The sequence below is a fragment of the Martes martes genome (assembly GCF_963455335.1).
Source record: "Martes martes genome assembly, chromosome: 8".
Lineage (NCBI taxonomy): Eukaryota > Metazoa > Chordata > Mammalia > Carnivora > Mustelidae > Martes > Martes martes.
In genome coordinates this window covers 17,970,776-17,991,500 of record NC_137895.1, presented here as the reverse complement: position 1 = coordinate 17,991,500, position 20,725 = coordinate 17,970,776, and the positions used below count along the sequence as shown (strand labels likewise).

Genomic DNA, 20,725 nt, shown 5'->3' with positions numbered 1-20,725 from the left:
TGTGAAATAGGACACGATTTAAAACAACCCAAGCGTTCACGTATGTTTAAATTGTGGGCTGGAGAGGTGAGAGGATGCTTCCTGGAACAAGGTGGCCTCTGAGTTAGACCGTTAAGAACAACTACTGTTCTCGCTGTGTGCATTATCTAATGCAATCCTTTCGGCAATCCTGAAAAGCAGGCGCTGGGATTTCTGCCGTTTTATAACTAATGAAACTGAGGCTGAGAGAAGTAAACTAATTTTCCTGAAGTCATACAGCTGAGTCCATTCTCCCGTTTGGCTTCCTAACATAGTATGTAGGATTTAGTTGGGTGATGAGGTAACCAATAAGTAACCCTTAACAGTTAATGGATAACAAATCACTGGTGAGAGGCAATTGATATGTTTAAAACAGACATCAAACCCATGGGCTCTGGGACACTAAACTTACTTTACGGTTTTGGTTTATTCCAATTTATCTTTTCTTATTCATGTTTCATAAAAAGAAAGTGTTGATGATAGCAATTATAAATTTTTTACATGGAAAATCAATTCATAAATCCAAAATAAACTATAGCAACATAACTGTAAGACAATTAGAACTTTAATAGCACTGCTTTAGCATATTTTTAGACATGGAACCCTGTGAAAGCAACATTCTACCTACCATACAAATGTGAATCACGTCAAAATTGTTCTTTTTAGTTACAATCTATTACAACATTTTAAAGAGCTAAAAAATCGAACCCCTAGACTTTGATTATCATCACCTCTAAGAGTTATAAGAGAAATATCTCATCAAAGAGTTCTTAACAAAGACAGCTAGAAAGAAATTGCAGACACAAAAAGCCCATGATAATTTTTATACTTTATTAGTATCATTTGAGGTCTTCAACAATTTGGTTTCAAACTGAGGTCTTCTCTCAAAACAACTCTTCTGGGAAACTGAACTGTAGTCTGGGCTATGAAAAAGCCACTTTTCTGATATGAACTCAGATACGGATTCCCAGGGATTATTTGTATTAAAAGACCCTACTACCAAGGGATGCCTGTAAATTGTGGTGATTTGGCCTTTTTCACTTTTGCCTTTAGCTGACAAAATCCTTTGCCGTGAAAACTTAACACCACCATCCATTTTACCCAAAGATAAGATCTTAGAGGAATAATCTTGCTTTTTCAGTGAAGCTTCTTTCTCTGGGCCATTCCATAGCTCAAGATTATTTTGTGTCTTCTGTGGGGTCTTCTTCTCAATAGAAACGGAAATAATGGGTCTCAAGCCCTTTCTCCCTTTTCCGGAAGCACATTTTGATTTATCTGAAATTGTATGAGCTGCCAAGTCCATGCTTTTAGCTCTCTGTAGCTTATCTGTGTTCATGCATATTGCAGAGCTCACTGTATTAGAACTTTGAGCACTGTGGTAGTTTAATTTAAGCAAGTGGTCCCATAATGAGGTGCCGTTCCTGGAACCCTCAGAATACTGCCGGTTCACGCCTTGAGACCAACATCTCCTACTTCTGATCCATTCAATTTCCCTCAGCAGCCTGCAAAAGATTAAAAAAAAAAAAAATTGTCGAGAGGTCACATATCTAAGGTGAATAGCCAGAAGCACGTTTCTTATTGAGACACAGAACAGAAACTCACTGCAGGATTCCGTGGATTGATGAATGAGATGATCCCAGGTAGGTCGCCCTTAAATCAAGCGATCTGTATAAATAGCCCACTGCTTCAGTGATGATGTGATGACCAGAGTCACTGACCAGTAACTGACCTGCTGGATATTTGAAAATAAAAACATTAGAATTTTTAAAAATCACTCCTAGTTTCACATATGTAAAAGAGAAGGGTAGAAAAAAATTTATAAAACATGGCATTGGGTGCCTACTTTGGCAGCATAGATATTAAAACTGGAATGATATGGAGAAGATTTAGCATGACCCCCTACACAAGGATGACACCCAAATTCATGGAGCATTCCGTATTTAAAAAAAAAAAAAAAAAAGATGGCATCGGAACATCATCTATTGCAGTATTCCTGCCAAAAAATTTAACCTACGTCTAATTATAAGGAAACAGTCAGATACAAATTGAAGGACACTGAGGCGGGGAGGGTAAAGCAGAACCCGACCAGACTCTTCAAAAATGTCAATGCCATGAGAAAACAAAACAAGCCTACTTAAAGTTCTAGGCTAAAAGAAGACAACCAATACAATGGAAGATCTAACACAGGATTCTGGATCAGAAAACAAGTGACTATAAAGAACATTTACTAGAACACTCGGGGACATGGAAATCTAAACTGCACATTAGATAAATAGCCTCATGCGATGGTTAAATTTTCTAGTTTTGAGCATTGTATTGCGGTCACATAGGGGGTTGTCCTCATACTTGGAAAACAAGCTGAAGTATTTATAGATGTAACTGACATATCAGCAACTAACATTCAAATCGTCAAAAAAAAATGGGGGTGTGTGTGTGTGTGTTTATGAAAGAATGCAAAGGTCAAAATGTTAACAACTGGTGAATATAGGTATAGGTAAAGGTCTGTAGGTGTTCATTATACACTGCCAGGTGTCACTGTCAATAATTTAATATAATTCTCTAAAACGTATTAAAAGTAAAAATATATACATATATATTTTACAACCTAATTTACTAGTGGTACTCATTTATTCATTTTACCCATTTACATGGCTGCTTTAAGAAGCTGAATTTTTACCCCTGGTTATAAACATAATGGAAGGCCAGTGCACATAGGGTCAATCTGGATATGTGGCAAAGAGACTACACCAAGAATATTAGGGTGAGGGGCGCCTGGGTGGCTCAGTCAGTTAAGTGTCTCCCTTTGGCTCAGGTCATGATCTCAGGGTCCTGGGACTGAGTCCCACATCGGGCTCCCTGCTCAGCGGGGAGCCTGCTTCTCCCTCTGCCCCTCCACCTGCTTGTGTGCTCTCTCTCTGTCTCTCAAATAAATAAAAGTAAAATCTTTAAAAAAGGCCTATCATGGTGAAAACCACTGGCAGATGGCCCAGCCAGTGTCCCTGTATTAATAATAATAGTAACAACTGTAAATTACATGAGTGATTGTCATCTGTCAGGCCTGTGTAATTCTGTAAAGCATAAACTATCAACACTTGTCTTTTTTTTCTCATTTAGGTTTTTAAAAGGACATGCATCCATATGGTTCAAAATTAAAATGTATAAAGATATAAAGTAAAAAGTCTCTCCCCGATCTCAGTCCCCATCTATGCAGCTTTCTCCTAAAACATGTATCTTTCCAGAGAGTTTATGGTGCATATCCATCGTCTTTTCAAGAGGAGAAAACTGAAAGAAGTAACTTGCTCCAGTTCATGGTAGAACAATCCAGTTCATGGTAGAACAATCCTCATCCCCAAGCCCTTGCCCTCGACTACTAAACCTCGGTACTAAACCGCCCCTTCCCTCATACTGGAATGTTCTTCTTCTGAGGACCAGCTGGTGTCTTCTGCTTGCAGAAATGTTCTCTCTCTGTCTCTCTGCTTCATGAGTCATAACCCAGGTCTCAAAATCTGGTAGGGAGTTGTAGCTATTGGCTCTGCTTAGCAATCTGTGGCTATTTTGCCTTTTTTTTTAAATTATTTTCATAACTCCCTATGATGTTCCCAGTTGGCCCAATCTAGCACAGCAGAGTGTACTTGTGAATCACCCCGTTCAAGGCAGCCACATTGCATTGGCCTTAACTAGCCTCACAAGATAAAGTGGAGAAGAAAGCCAGAATGTCTCAGGTGGCCGCCGAACAAGAACCCATTCTCAGAGATCCTCTGGAGGCCAATAACCACACTGCACAGAATGTTCATTCTGCCCCAGGTCCTTTAAGAGGTTCTGAGTTGTCACACAGACCACGGTCCTCTGCACACACTATTTCAGGCTTCTGTTCTTCAGACTCCCTGTTGGCCAAACATCTTGGCTCCCCAGGCCCCTTTACCCCCAGGAACCATTCTGGACCTGTATCTATAGCTTTGACCTCAGACATAATCCAGTTCTTTCTTTCTGGCAACAAGCATTGATTGTAGCTGCCAGGAAAGGACATCCTTGCCTTAGACCCAACCCCAGTCCACCCCATCCTCCCTTGGGGGTTAGAGTTCCAGCTCAGGCGCAATACCCAGCCTTGTCCGTCTTCCCAACCCGGCATAGAAGACGCAGCAGGATGGGTTCATTTAAACTGGAGAGAAATCACTGAACCTCTTCTCACTTCAACCCTTCCTTCTGGGGGAAGGGAATCTAACATTAATTGGGCATTCTGTTGGTTACTCTGTGTACTTCTTCTCATTCAACCCTCGGAATAACCCTATAGGCAGACATTATTTTCCCCTTTTGGTCAGTAAGACAACGGAGACTCAGGGAGGTTATGTCCAGAAAACAGCAGAACTGGGCTTCAAAGCCAGTTCACTGAGATTCAAGCACCATAACTTCTAGAAGTCGGTAAAGAGAACACCATTCTCCCTGTTGCATTGGTTCCCTATTAGATTTTTCCATAAAAATATAGGTAGGAAGGAACCATCAGTTACCTTCTCCATTTTGAACTTGTGGACGGAATGTGAATCGGAGGTGAGAAGAGGGGGGGCCAGGCCCACCCACTACCTTGAAAATCTGTTCTCAGATTTTAAGTGGTAAGTTTTCCTAGTCCTCCCCTCCAAACACGCTTTTTTACCGCTTAGTATTTTTTTTAAGTGGTGTCTTTACTATTTCCTCTGGAAAAAGAACAAGATAATTTATCTGAAGATAATCCTCAGTCCTTTTAAGTATTTTTCTAAAGTACAACCTTTTCTAGCCTTTATTCTACTGAAATTTAAGCCTCTTCCGCATGCTTCCTCTGCTACGTGCTGTCACCTCATGGGTGGGATTTTGCAATGCCAGGCCTGTGTTTATTTTCTCCCCAGCCCAAATTTGCATTGCAAGTGGTCAACAGGTAGCAAGGAAGGTCTCAGGTGTTGATGGAGGTCCTCAGGAAGTCTCCCTGAATGGCTCTGTGGACCCCGCCCAACAGTGAACTCCCTGCCCCCTTCCCCCCTACCCCCTCATCCCGCCACCGCCCTGCTGTGTTGGAAGAGAATGAGCTAGGAAGTGGAGCCAATCACTGTCTCTATTTTCCACCCAGAAGACGTGCTGTAAATGTGTAATGAGGAAGGAGGATTATGCAATATCTAGAAGTTCTTTGTTGAAAGTCTTTTTTTGTTGGGTAAGTATGCTATGTCTAGGGTTTCTTTGTGAGAAGTCCTTCAGTTTGAGAATTAAGCTTGTTTGCACATTATTTCAATAAATGTCTACAAACATTAGGGAGGGAGAAAGCTATCATTGTCTCAAATAGAGTAGAAAGTTGGCAGTTGGCTCTCTCCATAGGCCTTCAGTTTCTGCCCAGAAGGAAACAATAAGAGGGTGGATATGCGTTTGGCGGTGGAGGGGTCCTACGCCCCACCCCTTTTCACTGAGACCAATGACTAGTCTGCTCACAGGGACCAGCTGCAGATGGCAAGCAGCAACCTTTCATGGTCTGCCTCAGTCTTGCATGAGTTCACTCCACCAGTCCGAAGGCCTGTGCACAACCCACCTTTGGGTAGAGGGAACAAATTCATTGTTCTCTCCTTCATGGGATTTTGTCCCTGTGACCTCTGTGTTGCAACGGTCTGCTCTCAACCTGGTGGTTGGTTGCCAGGCCTCTCCTTTCTCAGCTTCCATGATGTTACTGATTCTCAGTCTACCTCTAGAGCCCGTCCCCATCTTTGGTACAACTCTTCGCTCTACCCACCCTTTAAATACTAGCATTCTTCCAAGTTCTATCTCCTGCCATCTTCTTGTCTTATATTCTTCTTGGCTCTTTCAACCATTCTACCAGGCTGAGCCATCAAGCATATGCTAGGGACTCCAAAACCTGCTTCTCCAGCTCCACCTTCCAGCTCCTAAGCACCAGACTCAGGTACCCTAGTCCCTACTGAATGTCTCCACGTAGATGAGATTCAAACTCAACATGCCCTAACTGAGCTCATCATGGCTCCCACCCTAACTCTTGACCTGTGCTTCCTATCCTGGAATGGCAACAACTTCATCTACCAAGATGCAATGACCTAAGGTATAACCATAAACTGGGGGATACCTTTGTTCCTTTCCTCACCTCTCACATCCAATCAAACACGGAGCCCAGTTGGATCTACTTCCTAAATCTCAAATACAACCCTTTCTCCCCATTTCTACTGTCCTTGTCTAACACAAGAGACTGTCCAGTTCCCTCTCACCAGTCCCAGCCTCTTTTCAGCCATGAGAATATTATATCTAAAATACAAATCTATCCAGAATGGTTTGTGCTGGAAATTCTACAGCAGCTCCCCTGACAAACCCTTTAATATGGTAGACAGGATTCTCCATGCCCTGAAGCTTGCTTTGTTCATGTGGATCCTTCTTGATTGAAATGGACTTCCTCACCTTCTTTGCCAGAAAAACACCTGTCAGGACTCACAGCCAAGTCACTTTTTCTGGAAAGTCTTACTTGTTCCTTCTTTTATGTGCTTCCCCATACCCTCTACCAGCATCTGTCATAGCACACATCTCACTGATGTCAAATTTTTATGTACTTTTCTTCCCAACAAGGCTACAAACTCCTAGGGCCCACAAACAATACAAAGAGTATGGGATTGAGGGTCAGAGACTGGGTTCCAAGTCCTCAGTCTACTACTTACTAGCTGCAAGGGTTTGGAACGTCACTAGGTCTTTCTGATCCTATGATGTTATTATCTAACCAACAGGATTCTCTGATCAACTGTACCAGGGTAAGTATATAGCATATCTGCTATTTTCTCAGCTTTAAAATTAGCTGAGTAATCTCTAGAATCCTTTCCAGGTTAAAAAGTGTTCTAAGTGGGGCACCTGGGTGGCTCAGTTGGTTCGGTGTCTGACTCTTGATTTCAGCTCATGTCATGATCTCAGGATCGTGATGTCGAGCCCCGTGGCAGGCTACACACTAGTGTGGAGTCTGCTTGAGGGTCTCTCTCTCTCTCTGCCCCTCCCCATCCACCCAGCTTGCGTGCTCTCTCTCTGAAAAAAAAAAGTGTTCTAAGCTTATGGGGGCTATTAGACAATCTCCTGCAACCAAAAGTAACCCATTAAAAATGATGAAACCCAGGCACCTGGGTGGCTCAGTGGGTTAAGCCTCTGTCTTTGGCTCAGGTCATGATCTCAGAGTTGTGGAATTGAGCCCCACATCTGGTTCTCTGCTCAGCAGGGAGCCTGCTTCCCCCTCCCTCTCTGCCTGCCTCTCTGCCTACTTGCGATCTCTCTCTGTGTGTCAAATGAATAAATAAGATCTTTAAAAAAAAAAAAATGATGAAACCTGGGGCACCTGGGTGGCTCAGTCGGTTAAACACCTTCCTTCGACTCAGGTCATGATCTCATGGTCCAGTGATCAAGCCCCAGGTCAGGTTCCAGGCTCAGCAAGGAGTCTGCTTCTCCTTCTCCCTCTGATCCTCCCCCTGCTCATATTCTCTCTCTCTCTCTCTCAAATAAATAAAATCTTTAAAAATAAATAAATAAATAAGATGAAATCTACACAAGAAGTAGAAAGGAAACCCTGTTAACAGACATGCATGAGTCTGCTGGATTAACCAGGGCCCTCTATTTCCTCTGCAAAATAAAACAGGCTGGTGCCCAGGGCACACTCGGAGCCTGCAGCCAGCCAGGAAGCTCATCTCTGCTGTGCCCACAGACTTCCATTCCTCACTGTTGGGTTCTAGCATGACCAAGAGTCAACTGGATTGTTAGTCTCATTTGGGTAACTAAATTAAGTACAGTACAAACTGAAGAGATATTTATTATGAAATGAAGGAGAGCTGTCTTCTATGAAAAACAGGCTGAATGCTCTGGAATTCTTTCAAATTCCAGCACAAGGCAATAGTAAAAGGTTGAGGGAAGAAAGAGGGAGCACTCTAGAAGGACTGGGCACAGATTTCATCACTACCGTCTAAAGTCTCACCCTACAGAAGCCAAAACTGGAAATCATGGGTGATGCATTTTGAGAACGATGACATCTCATTCCAATCAGAGGACCCAATTATTGAAAGAAAGATAGAAAGAAACAAAGGAAGGAAGGAAGGAAGGAAGGAGAGGTCTTGTATCTAAATTTAAAAGTTTGGGAAAATGATTACATTTATATGTGTAAGTTAAAATTAAAGGCAGTCTGTCTATATCACTTGCTTGACCTTTTGGAGTAAGGGACCTACTGCTGTAGAGAAGACCATGGCTGAGCTGAGCATTTAAAAATCATATGAGGAGAGAGGACTGACTCACCCTACTGAAAGTCACCCACTAGAGCTTTTGTTTAATTTCTCCCTTCTAAATTTGACTGAGATGGTTGGCATTTCTTTTTTAAAAGAATCTCAGGGAGAGGGAAGTAACATAAAGTTCATCTAATCATACTTCTTCCAAAATAAACAATTCAGTACAGAACACTCAGCTTGATATAATGGAATATGAAAAGCCACATTCCCACTGAAATCAGTTCTCAAAAGGCAGATTTAAAGCACTTATCAGAAAAAGAGAACAGGAGGATGGCTCTGTGTCAGAAGTAGTTTGGAACACAAATCACAAAAATCCTCTTTTCATCATCAGGATTAGTATTAAAGTCTCCAGAATTAACCATTTTAGTAGGTTAAGATTTGTCTTGAAACTGGATTGAAATTGAGGAGAGACAAGCTGTAAAGGATATATTACAAGGAAAGATTTCAGTTTTGAATAAGTGCCTCACAAAACCATAATGAGAAGAGGAAACAAAATGTAGAATTTATTGCCCCTACAAATCCATCACTTAATATGTGTTTACTATAATCTCACGCATAAAAAATGTTATAATTAAAATCTGAATTATCCTTGCTGGAAGCCCACTATCTTCCAGTTTGGAAGATTATAGTGGATTTTATATGTTGATCAAATATAATAATAAGAGACGAAGAAGGTGCCAAGACCTTCAAGCTAGCAATTTATCAGTGTTAATCTATAACCCAAACCAAAATATGGAAAGTCTACTGACGACAATTGTTTCCAATTGCAATTTGGGTCATTTCTTTCATTTCTTTCAATTTGGGTCATTTCTTGGGAACTAGCTTGAAGCCTAGTTCCTGCTTCTTTTGGATGCTTGGCGAATTGTGTAAATACCCAGAAAGAACCTGTTGATGTACTTCCCCACCCTTCCTTCCCTGGCAGAGCCCTGTCCTACAGCTAGCACTCTTTCTCCTGCTTTGACAAGGCCCCTGACCCTGGGAGTTCACAGTCTCTTTGAGAGGTCGAAAAAGAAACAGAAACTCAGTGTCAAAAAAGGATCCTTTGGGGGTGCCTGGGTGGCTCGGTCAGTCAAGCGTCAGACCCTTGATTTCAGCTCAGGTCATGATCTTAGGGTTGTGAGATAGAGCCCTGCATTGGGCTCCGAGCTGGGCATAAAATCTGCTGAGGTGAACCATGAGAGACTGTGGACACTGAAAATCAACCTGAGGGTTTTGAAGGAGTGGGGGGTGGGAGGTTGCGGGAGCCAGGTGGTGGGTATTGGGGAGCGCACGTATTGCATGGAGCACTGGGTATGGTGCAAAAACAATGAATACTGTTACGCTGAACAGAAATTTAAAAAAAAAAAAAAAAGATTCTCTCTCTTTCTCAGGGAGCCTGGGTGGCTCAGTGGGTTAAAGCCTCTGCCTTTGGCTCAGGTCATGATCCCAGGGTCCTGGGATCAAGCCCCGCATAGGGCTCTCTGCTCAGCGGGGAGCCTGCTTCCTCCTCTCTCTCTGCCTGCCTCTCTGCCTACTTGTGATCTCTGTCTGTCAAGTAAATAAATAAAATCTTTAAAAAAAAAAAAAAAGATTCTTTCTGTCTCACCCCCACAAAAAAAAAAAAAAAAAAAAAAAAGGATCCTTTGAGCTTCTTCATGATTCTGGCATGGCATATTGTATTAGAAACCTCTCATGATGGCTACATTAAAGGAATGACCCCCAGGTCCCCCACAATCTCTCTGCTTTGCAAAAACCTCGCTCTGGTTTGCAACTACTCTTATGGTGACACCCCAACTCCTTGACCAGGCCTGGGGGACTGTGTTCAGCCCAGTACCTCTCTGACATTCTCCTCGGGCACCCTCCCCCCAACATTGGTCTCTGCATTCTAGCCACCTTGGCCTTTCTAGCTCCTTCCAGCTTTGCAATTTCTGTTCCTGCGACCTGGATGACTCTCGCCACCCTACTCCTCTTCACTTAGCAAGTGATTTCGCATCCTTCAGAGTCAGTATCCCCATCACTTCCGGACAAACATCCCCAGTGCATCCCCTCCCTCCAACAGATCCACATCCCGTTGGTGGTTGAATTTTGCCAGGAGAGCATTTTCCACGGTTATAGAAGCTCTTGTGTACCCAGCTGCCTAACTACCATCTCCGTAGAACTACACAGCTACGCAGTTGTGTCTCTAGTCGTCCGACAGCTATCTGCGTCAGTGTGAGCCAGTAATGGCAGCGTTGGTCTCTCTCCGTCCCGCTCACTGCTATATCCCCAGGAAATAAAACACACATTGTCACCTAAGAATCTACAATTGACCAAACTCTACTCAGGCTCCTCCGAGCTCTTTTTCAACCAGGTCTCACTTTGGGCTTCCATGTTCATCTCTGCATTGTCCAGTTTTAGCAAGAATCCTGCTAAGTCCGTTTAACATCCTCAACTCTGATCACCCTGGACATCGGGTTCCTCATTCCCCATCACACCCCAGGTAACGCCTGCCTTCAGCAAGAACACCGTTAGGTTTATTGAGTCAGAATTTCTTATCCCTGATGCTTCCTCTCAGTAACTCTCCCTCTGCTGCTCCCCTTGCTTGAGCGCTCGCGCGCTCGCTCTCTCTCTCTCTCTCAAATAAAAAAACTGGGGGCTTACCCAGAATAAGGGTAGTTAGCAGAAATAAGTTTTATCTGCGTGACCCATCGGTACAGCAGGGCAAACACCCAATAACCGACCCCTGTTCTTCACTGTCCCCATAAACTGTGTCCCTTTCCACTGAAGCCTCCGTTCTCCTTAGTTCAGGCTGACATATATCCCTCATTCTGCCTGTCTTTAGAATTTCTATGTCTGTGTGGATTCCCCAAATGTGCGCTATTAAATCTGATTTTCTCCTGTTAAACTGTCTCATGTCAAGTTGTTTCTTAGTCCAGCTATGAGGACCTCTGAAGGGATAGGAATTCTTCCTCCCCAGTAACGAACAGGAAATTCGTTTCACTCTGAACAGGGAGACAGACTGTAGACAGCCTTAATGAGCTCTAACTAAGTGCAAATAATTTCCAAAACAATCTCCCGAAGAGAATAAGCCCACAGGGGCATCACGGACCCCCCAGCCTTCTTTAGACTTAAATCTCCCCTTGCCCACACGCAGGACTGCCTACAGACCAGTACACTGCCGCCACCACTGCCTGCTCACCTGCTTCTTCACCTCCTGTCCTACCCTTTCCCATAGCCCCTCATGGCAACCCCCAGTGGCCCCCTCCACATCCCTCTTTATTCCTACCTTTGTTCCGCAGGTCTTCTCCCTAGAACCACACCCTTCTCTGCCAGTTCACACCCTCCACTTCCTTAAGGGTTCCGCCCGAGAGGTTTTCCCTGAAAAACCTCCTGCTACTGATCACTGTCTTCCTTTGCACTTAAGTGTGGACTATCAACTCTGCAGAGGGCCTCAAAGCACTCAACACCCTTATTTTACAGAGAGGGCCAGAGACGGACTTGGGCCCAAGAGGATGTGACTTGCTGGGATCCCATGCCTGATTGTAGCCTCGCGACAACTCAAACCCAGTCCCGTCTCCTCCACTCAGGCCATGTTCTAAACCTTCCACATGTTACATCTTCTATTGTAGGCTTGTTTTGCCTCCTAAAGTAAGCGGTTAGTGAAAGGCGAAAGTTGTCTTTTGTTTTCATATCCCGGGTACACTTAGGACAGTCCTCCAAGCATAGGGAACCTTATTTCCACCTGTTTGTCTGTGACTGCAACCAGAAAAGACCAAGACAGATTGCTCCCAAATTTAGAAGGTATGTGTAGGATGATCTAAATTGAAATACAGGCCATATGGCAGTCACAAATTTATGTTGAAGGACCTAAGGGACAACTTCAAAGTGGTAGGTAGCCCACTGCAGAGCACCCTAGGAAATGGCCCCACAAGACAAGCTATAGAGACGAAAGGAACCAACAGTTTCATACATGGGCCTCCGATCCAAAGTCACAACAGGCAGATGCAAGCAATAACTTGTGTTAGCAACCTCTTGTACCTGCTCATTGGCATGAGCGGCTTCAAGCTGAGTGCTTCCGGAGGGATGGGGGACAGTAGGAGGCTTGTTTTTCTTTAGAGGGCACATAATTCTCCCAAACCACCCCAGATCTACAAACTAGTTGGGTAAGATAAAACATGTTTACAATTGCATTACGCATCACAATTTATAAAGGATTAAAATACACGTGCGCTGAATACATAACTGGTAGCGGTCAGTATACTGTGGCTCTTGTTTTCCTTGATGCAAAATTACATAGTGTCGAAGGAGTGCTCTGATGACCCACGTTCGGTAACACTTTTACCACAGTGGGCCTAAGACTTGGTCTACAAGGGCGCATGGTGAGGAGCCGGGAGTGTACGTGGCTCTGGCTTACTTCTTATTTGATGGAGTCCACGCAAACACATTCCATTCAGAAAGACACTCTCCACTGAAGTTAGGCAAAGGAGATCCGGAAATGCTACCCCAAAGCATGCCACATTCCCAATGACCTAAGGATTACTTTGAGCGGAAGGCTTTCGAGTTCTTAAAATCCTGTATGTGCCTAAAAGCAGAGTCCCCCAAAAGGACTGAAGCATTATAAATTCCCTCCCCAGGGCAACTCACATCTTCTCTGCTGGGAGGCAGGAAGCTGGCACCACACCTAGACAGACATTGTTACAAACGACACCTCATTTATTCTCCTAAGCTTCATTCATCTTTCCAAAAAATAATTTGCTTTTCTATTAAATGTCCTTGTCCTTTCTCCCCTTCCCTTTCCCCTGCCAAGTTAGGTGCACAGACCCCAAGTCCTAACCACCCCTTGGAGTTGTGCATTGCTGAGCACTCCCATGCGTAAGTGTGATGTACGTGACAATAAACTTGTTATCTGAGAGTAATGAATACATTCTACCTCCGTCAGAGACCAGACTCCACCCCTGGGAACAAACCATTCGTACAAAGCAAGCATATTAGGTGTACGGTTGCTTTTGCACAGATCTGCATCTGTATTTTCTGGTTGTAAACAAAATCCTTCATGTATTCAGCCTGAAAACGCTTACTGAGAAAATACTGTACACACACACACACGCGCACACACACTCGCACGCACGCGCACACTCCTAAATCTATGGACTGAAAATAATCTTTCCCTGCAGGTATCAAGTATTTAAGCCTCTTCCTCCTTGGGAAATGACTAGGCTGAAAGCAATCATGTTTTATGGTAAAATGGACAACAAACATGCACGCTGGGGAAAGTGGTTGATTAACTCAGTGTTTCTCAATCTTGGCACTTTGACATTTGGCCTGGATAATGTTTTGCTGTGGGGGGCTGTCCTGAGCCCCATAGGGTGTTTAGCAGCACCCCAGGCCTCCACCCACTAAATGACAGTAATGCTCCCTGCCCCCTCCTCTCCCCCGCCCCCTCTCCTCCCCTCATCTTGACAATCGAGGTTTCTCCAGACTTCTGTCCTGAGGAATAATATCGCATGGGCTGAAAACCAGTTTAGGTGGATAGCCATGCCTTGTGGCAATGAGATTTCATGATCCCTGACAGTACTCCAGAATTTTTCTAGTCGTGGCACTTGAGATTTCTGGTCTAACCTAGTAGAAGAAATAAAGCTGAGACGTCTCTACCTGGCACATAGGGAACTCACTCACTGGAGGCACACCCCTCCCCATCCCTGCCCCATGGGACTCACAGCTCTGACCACCCCCACCCCACCCCCTTCCTCCCTCCCTCCCACTGTGGCTGGCCTCTAACCTGCTGTCCAGGAACTATCTGCAGCCCCCAACTCAACTCTCCAATCTCCTCGGTTCCCAAGTTTGGCAGCGACACTCCAGGCAAAGGACAGAACTTACCATGTGCCCCTATTTGCAGAGCAAGCTAATGGGGTCCTGGGCCCAATAAGTGGCGAGGCAGGGAAGGCTAGGGCCCAGCCACTGTGGTCCCTGGCTACAGCAGAGCCTGGCGAGGAGTACCTTCTTTCAGGAGGCCTCTGGGGAGCTCATCAACAGTCAGCCGGGCAGACCGCCCTTCATATGTAACCCTAACCTCACCGGGGCCTATGTTTCTTCATCTATGGGAACTGTCACTAGGCCCTTTCTCCCCTGTAACCTGCGGGCTACACGTCAGCACATTCCTCCACAGCCTTGCAAGAATCATTAACCTTGTCCCTGTTTTCTTTGTCCCAGTGCCTGCTACAGGAACCAAGGAGGGAGGCGACCTGATAACCTACAGACACAAAACCAACAAGTAACACTCTGAGACCACTGCACGGAGCCCAGATGTCTCCAGAGCGCAATGTCGCAGAAGTTTGGAGCCTCTCCTTGTGAAGTTTCAAGGCCCATCCGGTACCCACCCTCACCCCCACATATCTTATTAGCCCCACATAAGCTGTCCCTATGCTCAACCAAGACAAGGCAGGGTCGAGCCCCATCCCCTGACTGCCCATCGGTCTGCCCTTCTGGTAATAAAGCTTTCTCTGCTTCTGACGCGGTGGCTCACAGATTGGCTAACTGGGCCTCAGATGCACGAAACTGACTTTAGGGTCCAGTAACAGTAGTGCCAGTGAAGAAGAAAGTCAGCATGCACTACAAACCACAGGCAATAACGACACTGGTGGAAGAAACTCAAAGAAAGAATCAGAACCTCTGTGAAGAGAAGCAAAAGAGAAATACCAGAAACAATGAGTAGCCACAGGAGTGAGTACACCCCACCCCTCCCCTCCTCGTAAGGTTTAAGACCACATTTTCAATTCCATTTTTAACTGTCATTTCACGTTTTGAATTTTTATCTTTTTCTTTTTTTAAGATTTTATTTATTTATTTGACAGAGAGAGACTCAACGAGAGAGGGAACACAAGCAGGGGGAGTGAGAGAGAGAGAGAAGCAGGCCCCCTCCCCCAGCTGAGCAGGGAGCCTGATGAGGGGCTCGATCCCAGGACCCTGGGATCATGATCTGAGCCCTGAGCCGAAGCAGATGCCTAATGACTGAGCCATCCAGGCGCCCCTTAATTTTTATCTTTAATCAGAAATTGCCTTCAAATCTCTGGGCCAGGTCTGAGGCACTTAGTCTTACATTCTATATGTAAAATCAAAGGTGGGCCCACATGAAGAGCCATTTGTGACTTTCAGCCACCTGTTACTTTAGTGTCACAGGACTAAGCATGAACGGGCAATTCCTATACAAACAGTGACTTAAAACAGAATAAGAAGGAGGAAGGGAACCTACCCTGCCTGGAGAGGGGTATAGCTGGGCATGGTGCTCCGCCATGTGAGTGAGATATGGGATGGAAAGACTTTTAGACGATCTCTTTCTGGGGCGCCTGAGTGGCTCAGTCAGTTAAGCGTCTGCCTTCGGCTCAGGTCATGATCTCAGGGTCCTGGGATGGAGCCCTGCCCCAGGTACCCCCCACAGATGGGAGCCTGCTTCTCCCTCTGCCCCTCCCCCTGTTGTGCTCTCTCTGCCTCTCTCTTAAAAAAAAAGAAAAGAAGAAGAAGAAGAAGATCTGTTATGGACTATTTGTGCCCCTCCCCAAATTCTTATGTTGAAGTCCTAACCCCCAAATGATGGTATTTGGAGACGAGGCCTTTGAAAGGTGATCAGGCCATGTGGGTGAACCCCTCATGAATGGGATTAGCGCCCTCACAAAAGAGGTGCCCTTTCTTCCACCATGTGAGGACACAGCGAGAAAAGAGCTGTCTGTGGACCAGGAGGCAGGCTTGCACCAGACACCGAGTCTACCGACGCCTTGATCTTAGACCTCCCAGCCTCTGGAACTTGAAGAAATACACCTCAGTTGCTCTGGCCCGCAGTCTATGGCATTCTGTTCTAGTAGCCCAAGCAGACTAAGACACATTCCTAATGAGGGAAGGTACATAAGGAGCCTAAAAATTTGAAAGTCTATGGAACAGGACTTTCCTGCTTCAGAAATGAAGACATTTTAAAAATAAGCAAAGCATGCAGGTCAGAGGGAAAAGTCCCCGGCTTCTAATAGAAACACACTGACGATTACCTAATTTACACAAGGTGTCACTGAGGCTGACGCTCAGCTGCTTCCTGACGAGTGAGGAGGTGGCAAAAATCCCTGCATTTTCTTTTATTTGTATCACTTGTTTATAATATTCAATTGCTTGCTTCCTTTGGAATCTAGAAAAGAGACATTTGATTAAAGTTTTGCATCAAAGAAGCACTGCATTCATTCATTCAACAAACCTGCAGGGCTGGGGCTCAAGAATGAGTAAGACTAACCCTTGCCCACAGAGAACTTCCCAAAGTTGGAGCAGAGGCTGGAGTGTGAAACAGAGGACCAGACACTCGTGAATGGCACTGCGTGTGGATCTAAGGGTTTTTGGACTTGAACAGTGAGATTTCGTTAAGAGAATGATGTGATCCCACGTGCACTTTGATAAACTCTCCTGGCTGGAAGAGTGCAGGGGCAACTGAAGCAGGTGAGGCTAGAGGCAGGGAGGCCACTTCGTCCACGGGAAGCACGAGGGTCTGAGCGGATGCTGTGGGCCCAGAGGAGACAGATCTGTGGAGGCTGGGCGCCCCCTGAACGTTGTGGCCCCAGTACTGGGAGCAGCAGGTGATAACTGTGCTCGCAGTAGAGTGACATGGTCAGGAGCTTGAGCTCTCAAGTCCGACAGGCCTGGTGACGGCTGGTGAGGCACAGACACCCTGTGGTCAGATGCCCTGGGTGCTGATCCACACTCTACTGCTTCAAAGCTGGGCAAGACTTCTAACCTCCTGATCAGCTTTCTGCCCCTGCTGTGCTCTCTCGCTCTCTCCCTCTCTCACATAAATAAATTAAATAACAAATTGTTTTGAGGATTCAGTGAGAAAAATGCATGTCATGTCTTCAGCATAATGACTGATCATAAATATAAGACGATGCCCGTGGTGTCCGCACTGGGTGAAACAGGAGAAGATGCATTTCATCAGTGGGGATGGGGGGGGAGGAATGTGTTCAGTCTTGAGAATGCGGACTCAGAAATGCCCAAATAATTTGGAATACACAACAGAGGCATCCAATAGGTGATAGAGGACTGAGAGGGACATGGAGAAGAGAAGCCAGCACCTCACGGCTGAAGCCCCAGGCACAGGTGAGGTTGAGATGCCAAGACTGAGACCAGCAACCAAGCACAGGCTCCATGAACTGAACCCAAAACAGCAACACCACTGGGGCAAGAGTCAGAGAGGGAGGGAGAGAGAGAAAGAGAGAGAGAGGAAACCCACAAAAGAAACTGAGCAGGGATCATCAGAAAAGAGAGCCAGGAGAAAAGGTATCTCAGGAACCAGCAGAGGGTTTTTTTGGGAAGGGAGTCATTGACATCATCCACACTTCAGCAGGAGAAGGCCAACACGATCAAAAAATGCAAAGGGACACATTTAACATGTTCCTGATGACTTTGGCTGGAATAGAGTAAAATGGAGCTGGATAGAGGCAGAAGTTAAATGACAGTAAATGGGAAGGGAGGAAGAAACTTGACCTTGAAGAGGCGGCTAATGAATGGATACAAAGTCAAGAAAGAGTAGATGGCCATTTATTTTACTGAGAACATAACTACTGTTCCTCTTAAGACAGTTTGTTCATTCCTCTCCGTCCTGTTCTTTTTAACTTAACCTCACTTACCCAGCCCTACTCAGCCCCATGCCACAAGGCCCTCAGGATCCCACAGATCATTTCTGTAGTGCATGACAGCTGACACGAGGGCCCTGGCCACCAGGGCAAAGGCTCTACTCCTGTGTGAGAGGTGAGTCGAGCTGCACAGCAAAATCTCTCCTGGTCTTAACTGGTGTTAAGAAAGATGTGGTCACCTAAATGCGACCTTCAACAGGGAGAAAGAACTTCCATTGTTTCAGAAGGCTGACCGTTGCCAGCGAGGGCTGGGCAAAAGGCATCCAGGTACGGTCAGGTGGGCCGCCACAGAGGCCATCCCTGTGGAATGGACGAGCAATATCAAAGGTCTATGATTCATACCCCACGAGCTCTGGATTTGCGATGAGGCAGCCCAGGGAAGCAGAAATGACTCGGACAATATGTTTCATGCTTAGATTTTTCTTTCATGAGGAAATGGTTCTACTGCCACGCTTTTTGCTTCTGTAAAGAGTCCTCTCTCTGTTCACCATGCTAATCTAAAGAGGACCAGGAAGAGGCTTATCTGGTATCCACTGTCTAAAAAATGACCTGGTGCGGAGCAAAATAGTAATACTAATAATTCAATTTAATGAACTCTTTTGGTATGTGCCGGGCATTCTGCTAAGCACCTTACATACGGGATCCCTTAGCCCTCACAACCATCCTGTGAGCAAGATAGTATCCTCACTTTCATTCTACCAGTGAAGAAATGTTAAGTTCTCCCTGTTACTAATTTGAACCCAGGCACTCAGATCCCAAAGCCCTCCATGCCCCACTACTATGTAGCACCTGTAATTTTACCCTTACACACTCCCCTTGCTTGGGCTACTTCTTTTACAGATAAATACTCTTAGAAAGGCTAAATATGGATTTGGACTTAAGTGTTAGAAATTAGCAACATCACATTCCTCCTGGGAGCAAACGCAGGAAGAGGTTACCTTCCTGGGGAGAGGTAAGAGGGACATTATCTCCAGGCAAGTGGAAAACTGAAAATGAAAAGCGAGACAGGGAACAGAGAGCAGAGGGACAGAAACTCCAAAAACAAAACTTCACAACTTCGTAATTGAACCTAGAGCGTTCCCAGTCCTTCAGTCCGCAGACTCAGCTAGGAAAGGGTGTGAGCCGGCGCCAAAGGAAGGGTGTGTTGCTTCTGTCTCTCCAGACTCACCAAGACCCTTCTCTCAACCAACCTGTCAAGAGAAGGGGTCAGACCCTGCAGATGCTAACACTGATGGTATCCACAGCGTAATACCCACAACCCTCTCTTAAACACAGAAACCAACAAAGAATCTCTCCTTGACTGAGGTGCCTGGGTGGCTCAGTGGGTAAAGCTTCTGCCTTTGGCTCAGGTCATGATCCCAGGGTCCCGGGATTGAGCTCCACATCAGGCTCTACGCTCAGCAGGAAGCCTGTGTATCAAATAAATACATCAAATCTTAAAAAAAAAAAAAAAAAAAAAAAGAATCTCTCTTTGACCAAACTCTGCTCAGGCTCTTACCACGCTTTCTGAAGTAGGCCTCAACTTTCAGACTTCTATGTTCATCTCTACATAGCCCAATTTTAGCAAAACTCCTGCGAAGTCCGTTGAAGGAGACTCCCACCCATACCAGTCTGATCACCCTCAATATCAGGCTGGGTTCCTCCTTCCCCATCACATCCCAGGTGAAATCCGATCCCCCGAGCCTGCTTTCAGCAAGAATCCTGTTGGGCCCATCGAGCCAGAATCCTCTCCCCGCCAGTGCTTCCTCTTGGTAATTTTCCATCCACCGACCCCGCTCTGCCCAACTTCTCTTTGCATTTGGGGTTGGGTCCAATCTTTCTTCCCCTCTGCAAAACCCCACCACAGGACCTGAGTGAACTCCCTCTTACCTTTCTTTAATAACTATTATTGAGACAGAGAAAGCAAACAGACCCCATGAGAGAAAAAAATTGCTTTTTCCTTTGCTTTTTTCTGGCTTCTACTCTTGCTAGGACCTGTACCCCTCCACCCCACTCTCCACATGCCTCATAATGCAAACAGCATTATGTCCTTCTTGGAAGGGACAAGGAATTAATGATTTCCCCAGAACAGATAACATCTAAGAAAGGACCAGGTAAGAAATGACTGAATGAAGCCATCACACATGCTCTCCAGACCACCATTACCAAACATCTCAATGCCAAGGTCCCTTGGTTCCAAGAAGTAACACCCGGGCCCTCATCTTGGTTCTAACTGGTTCCTAGATGCCCACGGGGACAAGTACATCAGAACAACAGACTCAGTAAAAACCCCCAGACTCCAGGCAAAACCAAGACTCATGATCTTTCCTTTCTGAGTCTCCTGGATGTTTCATCTGTATCTCCACCCCCGACCCACCCCAAACACACACACCTCTCACTCTTTCTACATGTATCTTCAATAAACTCTGCTTTCCCCTCCTGCTGGCTCATGTTTCATTTCTGTCCTGCCTGAGGCCAAGGACCCTCTTGGCTGTCCCATAGGACCCCCTCTTGGTCTCTGGCCCTGACCTGCCTACACCATTATGAATAATTTTTTTCTTTGACAGCTTTAACAATGCCTTGTGGGGGGAGCTGAGGAAAGCCCCCACCTCACAGGAGAGCAAGGGGACGTGCCGAGCGGGCAGAGAAGAGTTAGCCGGAAAACAGAGAGGGAATGTCTGAGACACTGCAGGCTCCGCCCTAGGGTTGCAAGAGACAGACTGATGGATGTGGCCCCCACAGACGAGGGAGCTGAGGCCTGCACAGAAGCAGGAAGTGAATAGAGCTGACCCTCGAGCAATGCAGGAGTTGGGGCACAGACCCCTGTGCAGTTGAAAATCTGGTATCTTT

The 20,725-nt window shown here is 45.6% G+C and overlaps 1 protein-coding gene across 1 annotated transcript in view; it reads right to left on the bottom strand.

The window, feature by feature from the left end:
- Positions 1 to 841: 841 nt before the first annotated feature.
- Positions 842 to 20,725, bottom strand: part of LOC308347020 (putative tetratricopeptide repeat protein 41) — a gene marked incomplete at both ends in the record, with an annotated part of 73,751 nt that continues 53,867 nt past the window's right edge. Inside the window, 3 exons of the mRNA XM_080810198.1 lie at positions 842 to 1,520; positions 1,621 to 1,750; positions 16,271 to 16,404. Of these exons, the coding sequence (XP_080666324.1) occupies positions 842 to 1,520; positions 1,621 to 1,750; positions 16,271 to 16,404 (943 nt within the window). The remainder of the gene's footprint in view (positions 1,521 to 1,620; positions 1,751 to 16,270; positions 16,405 to 20,725) is intronic.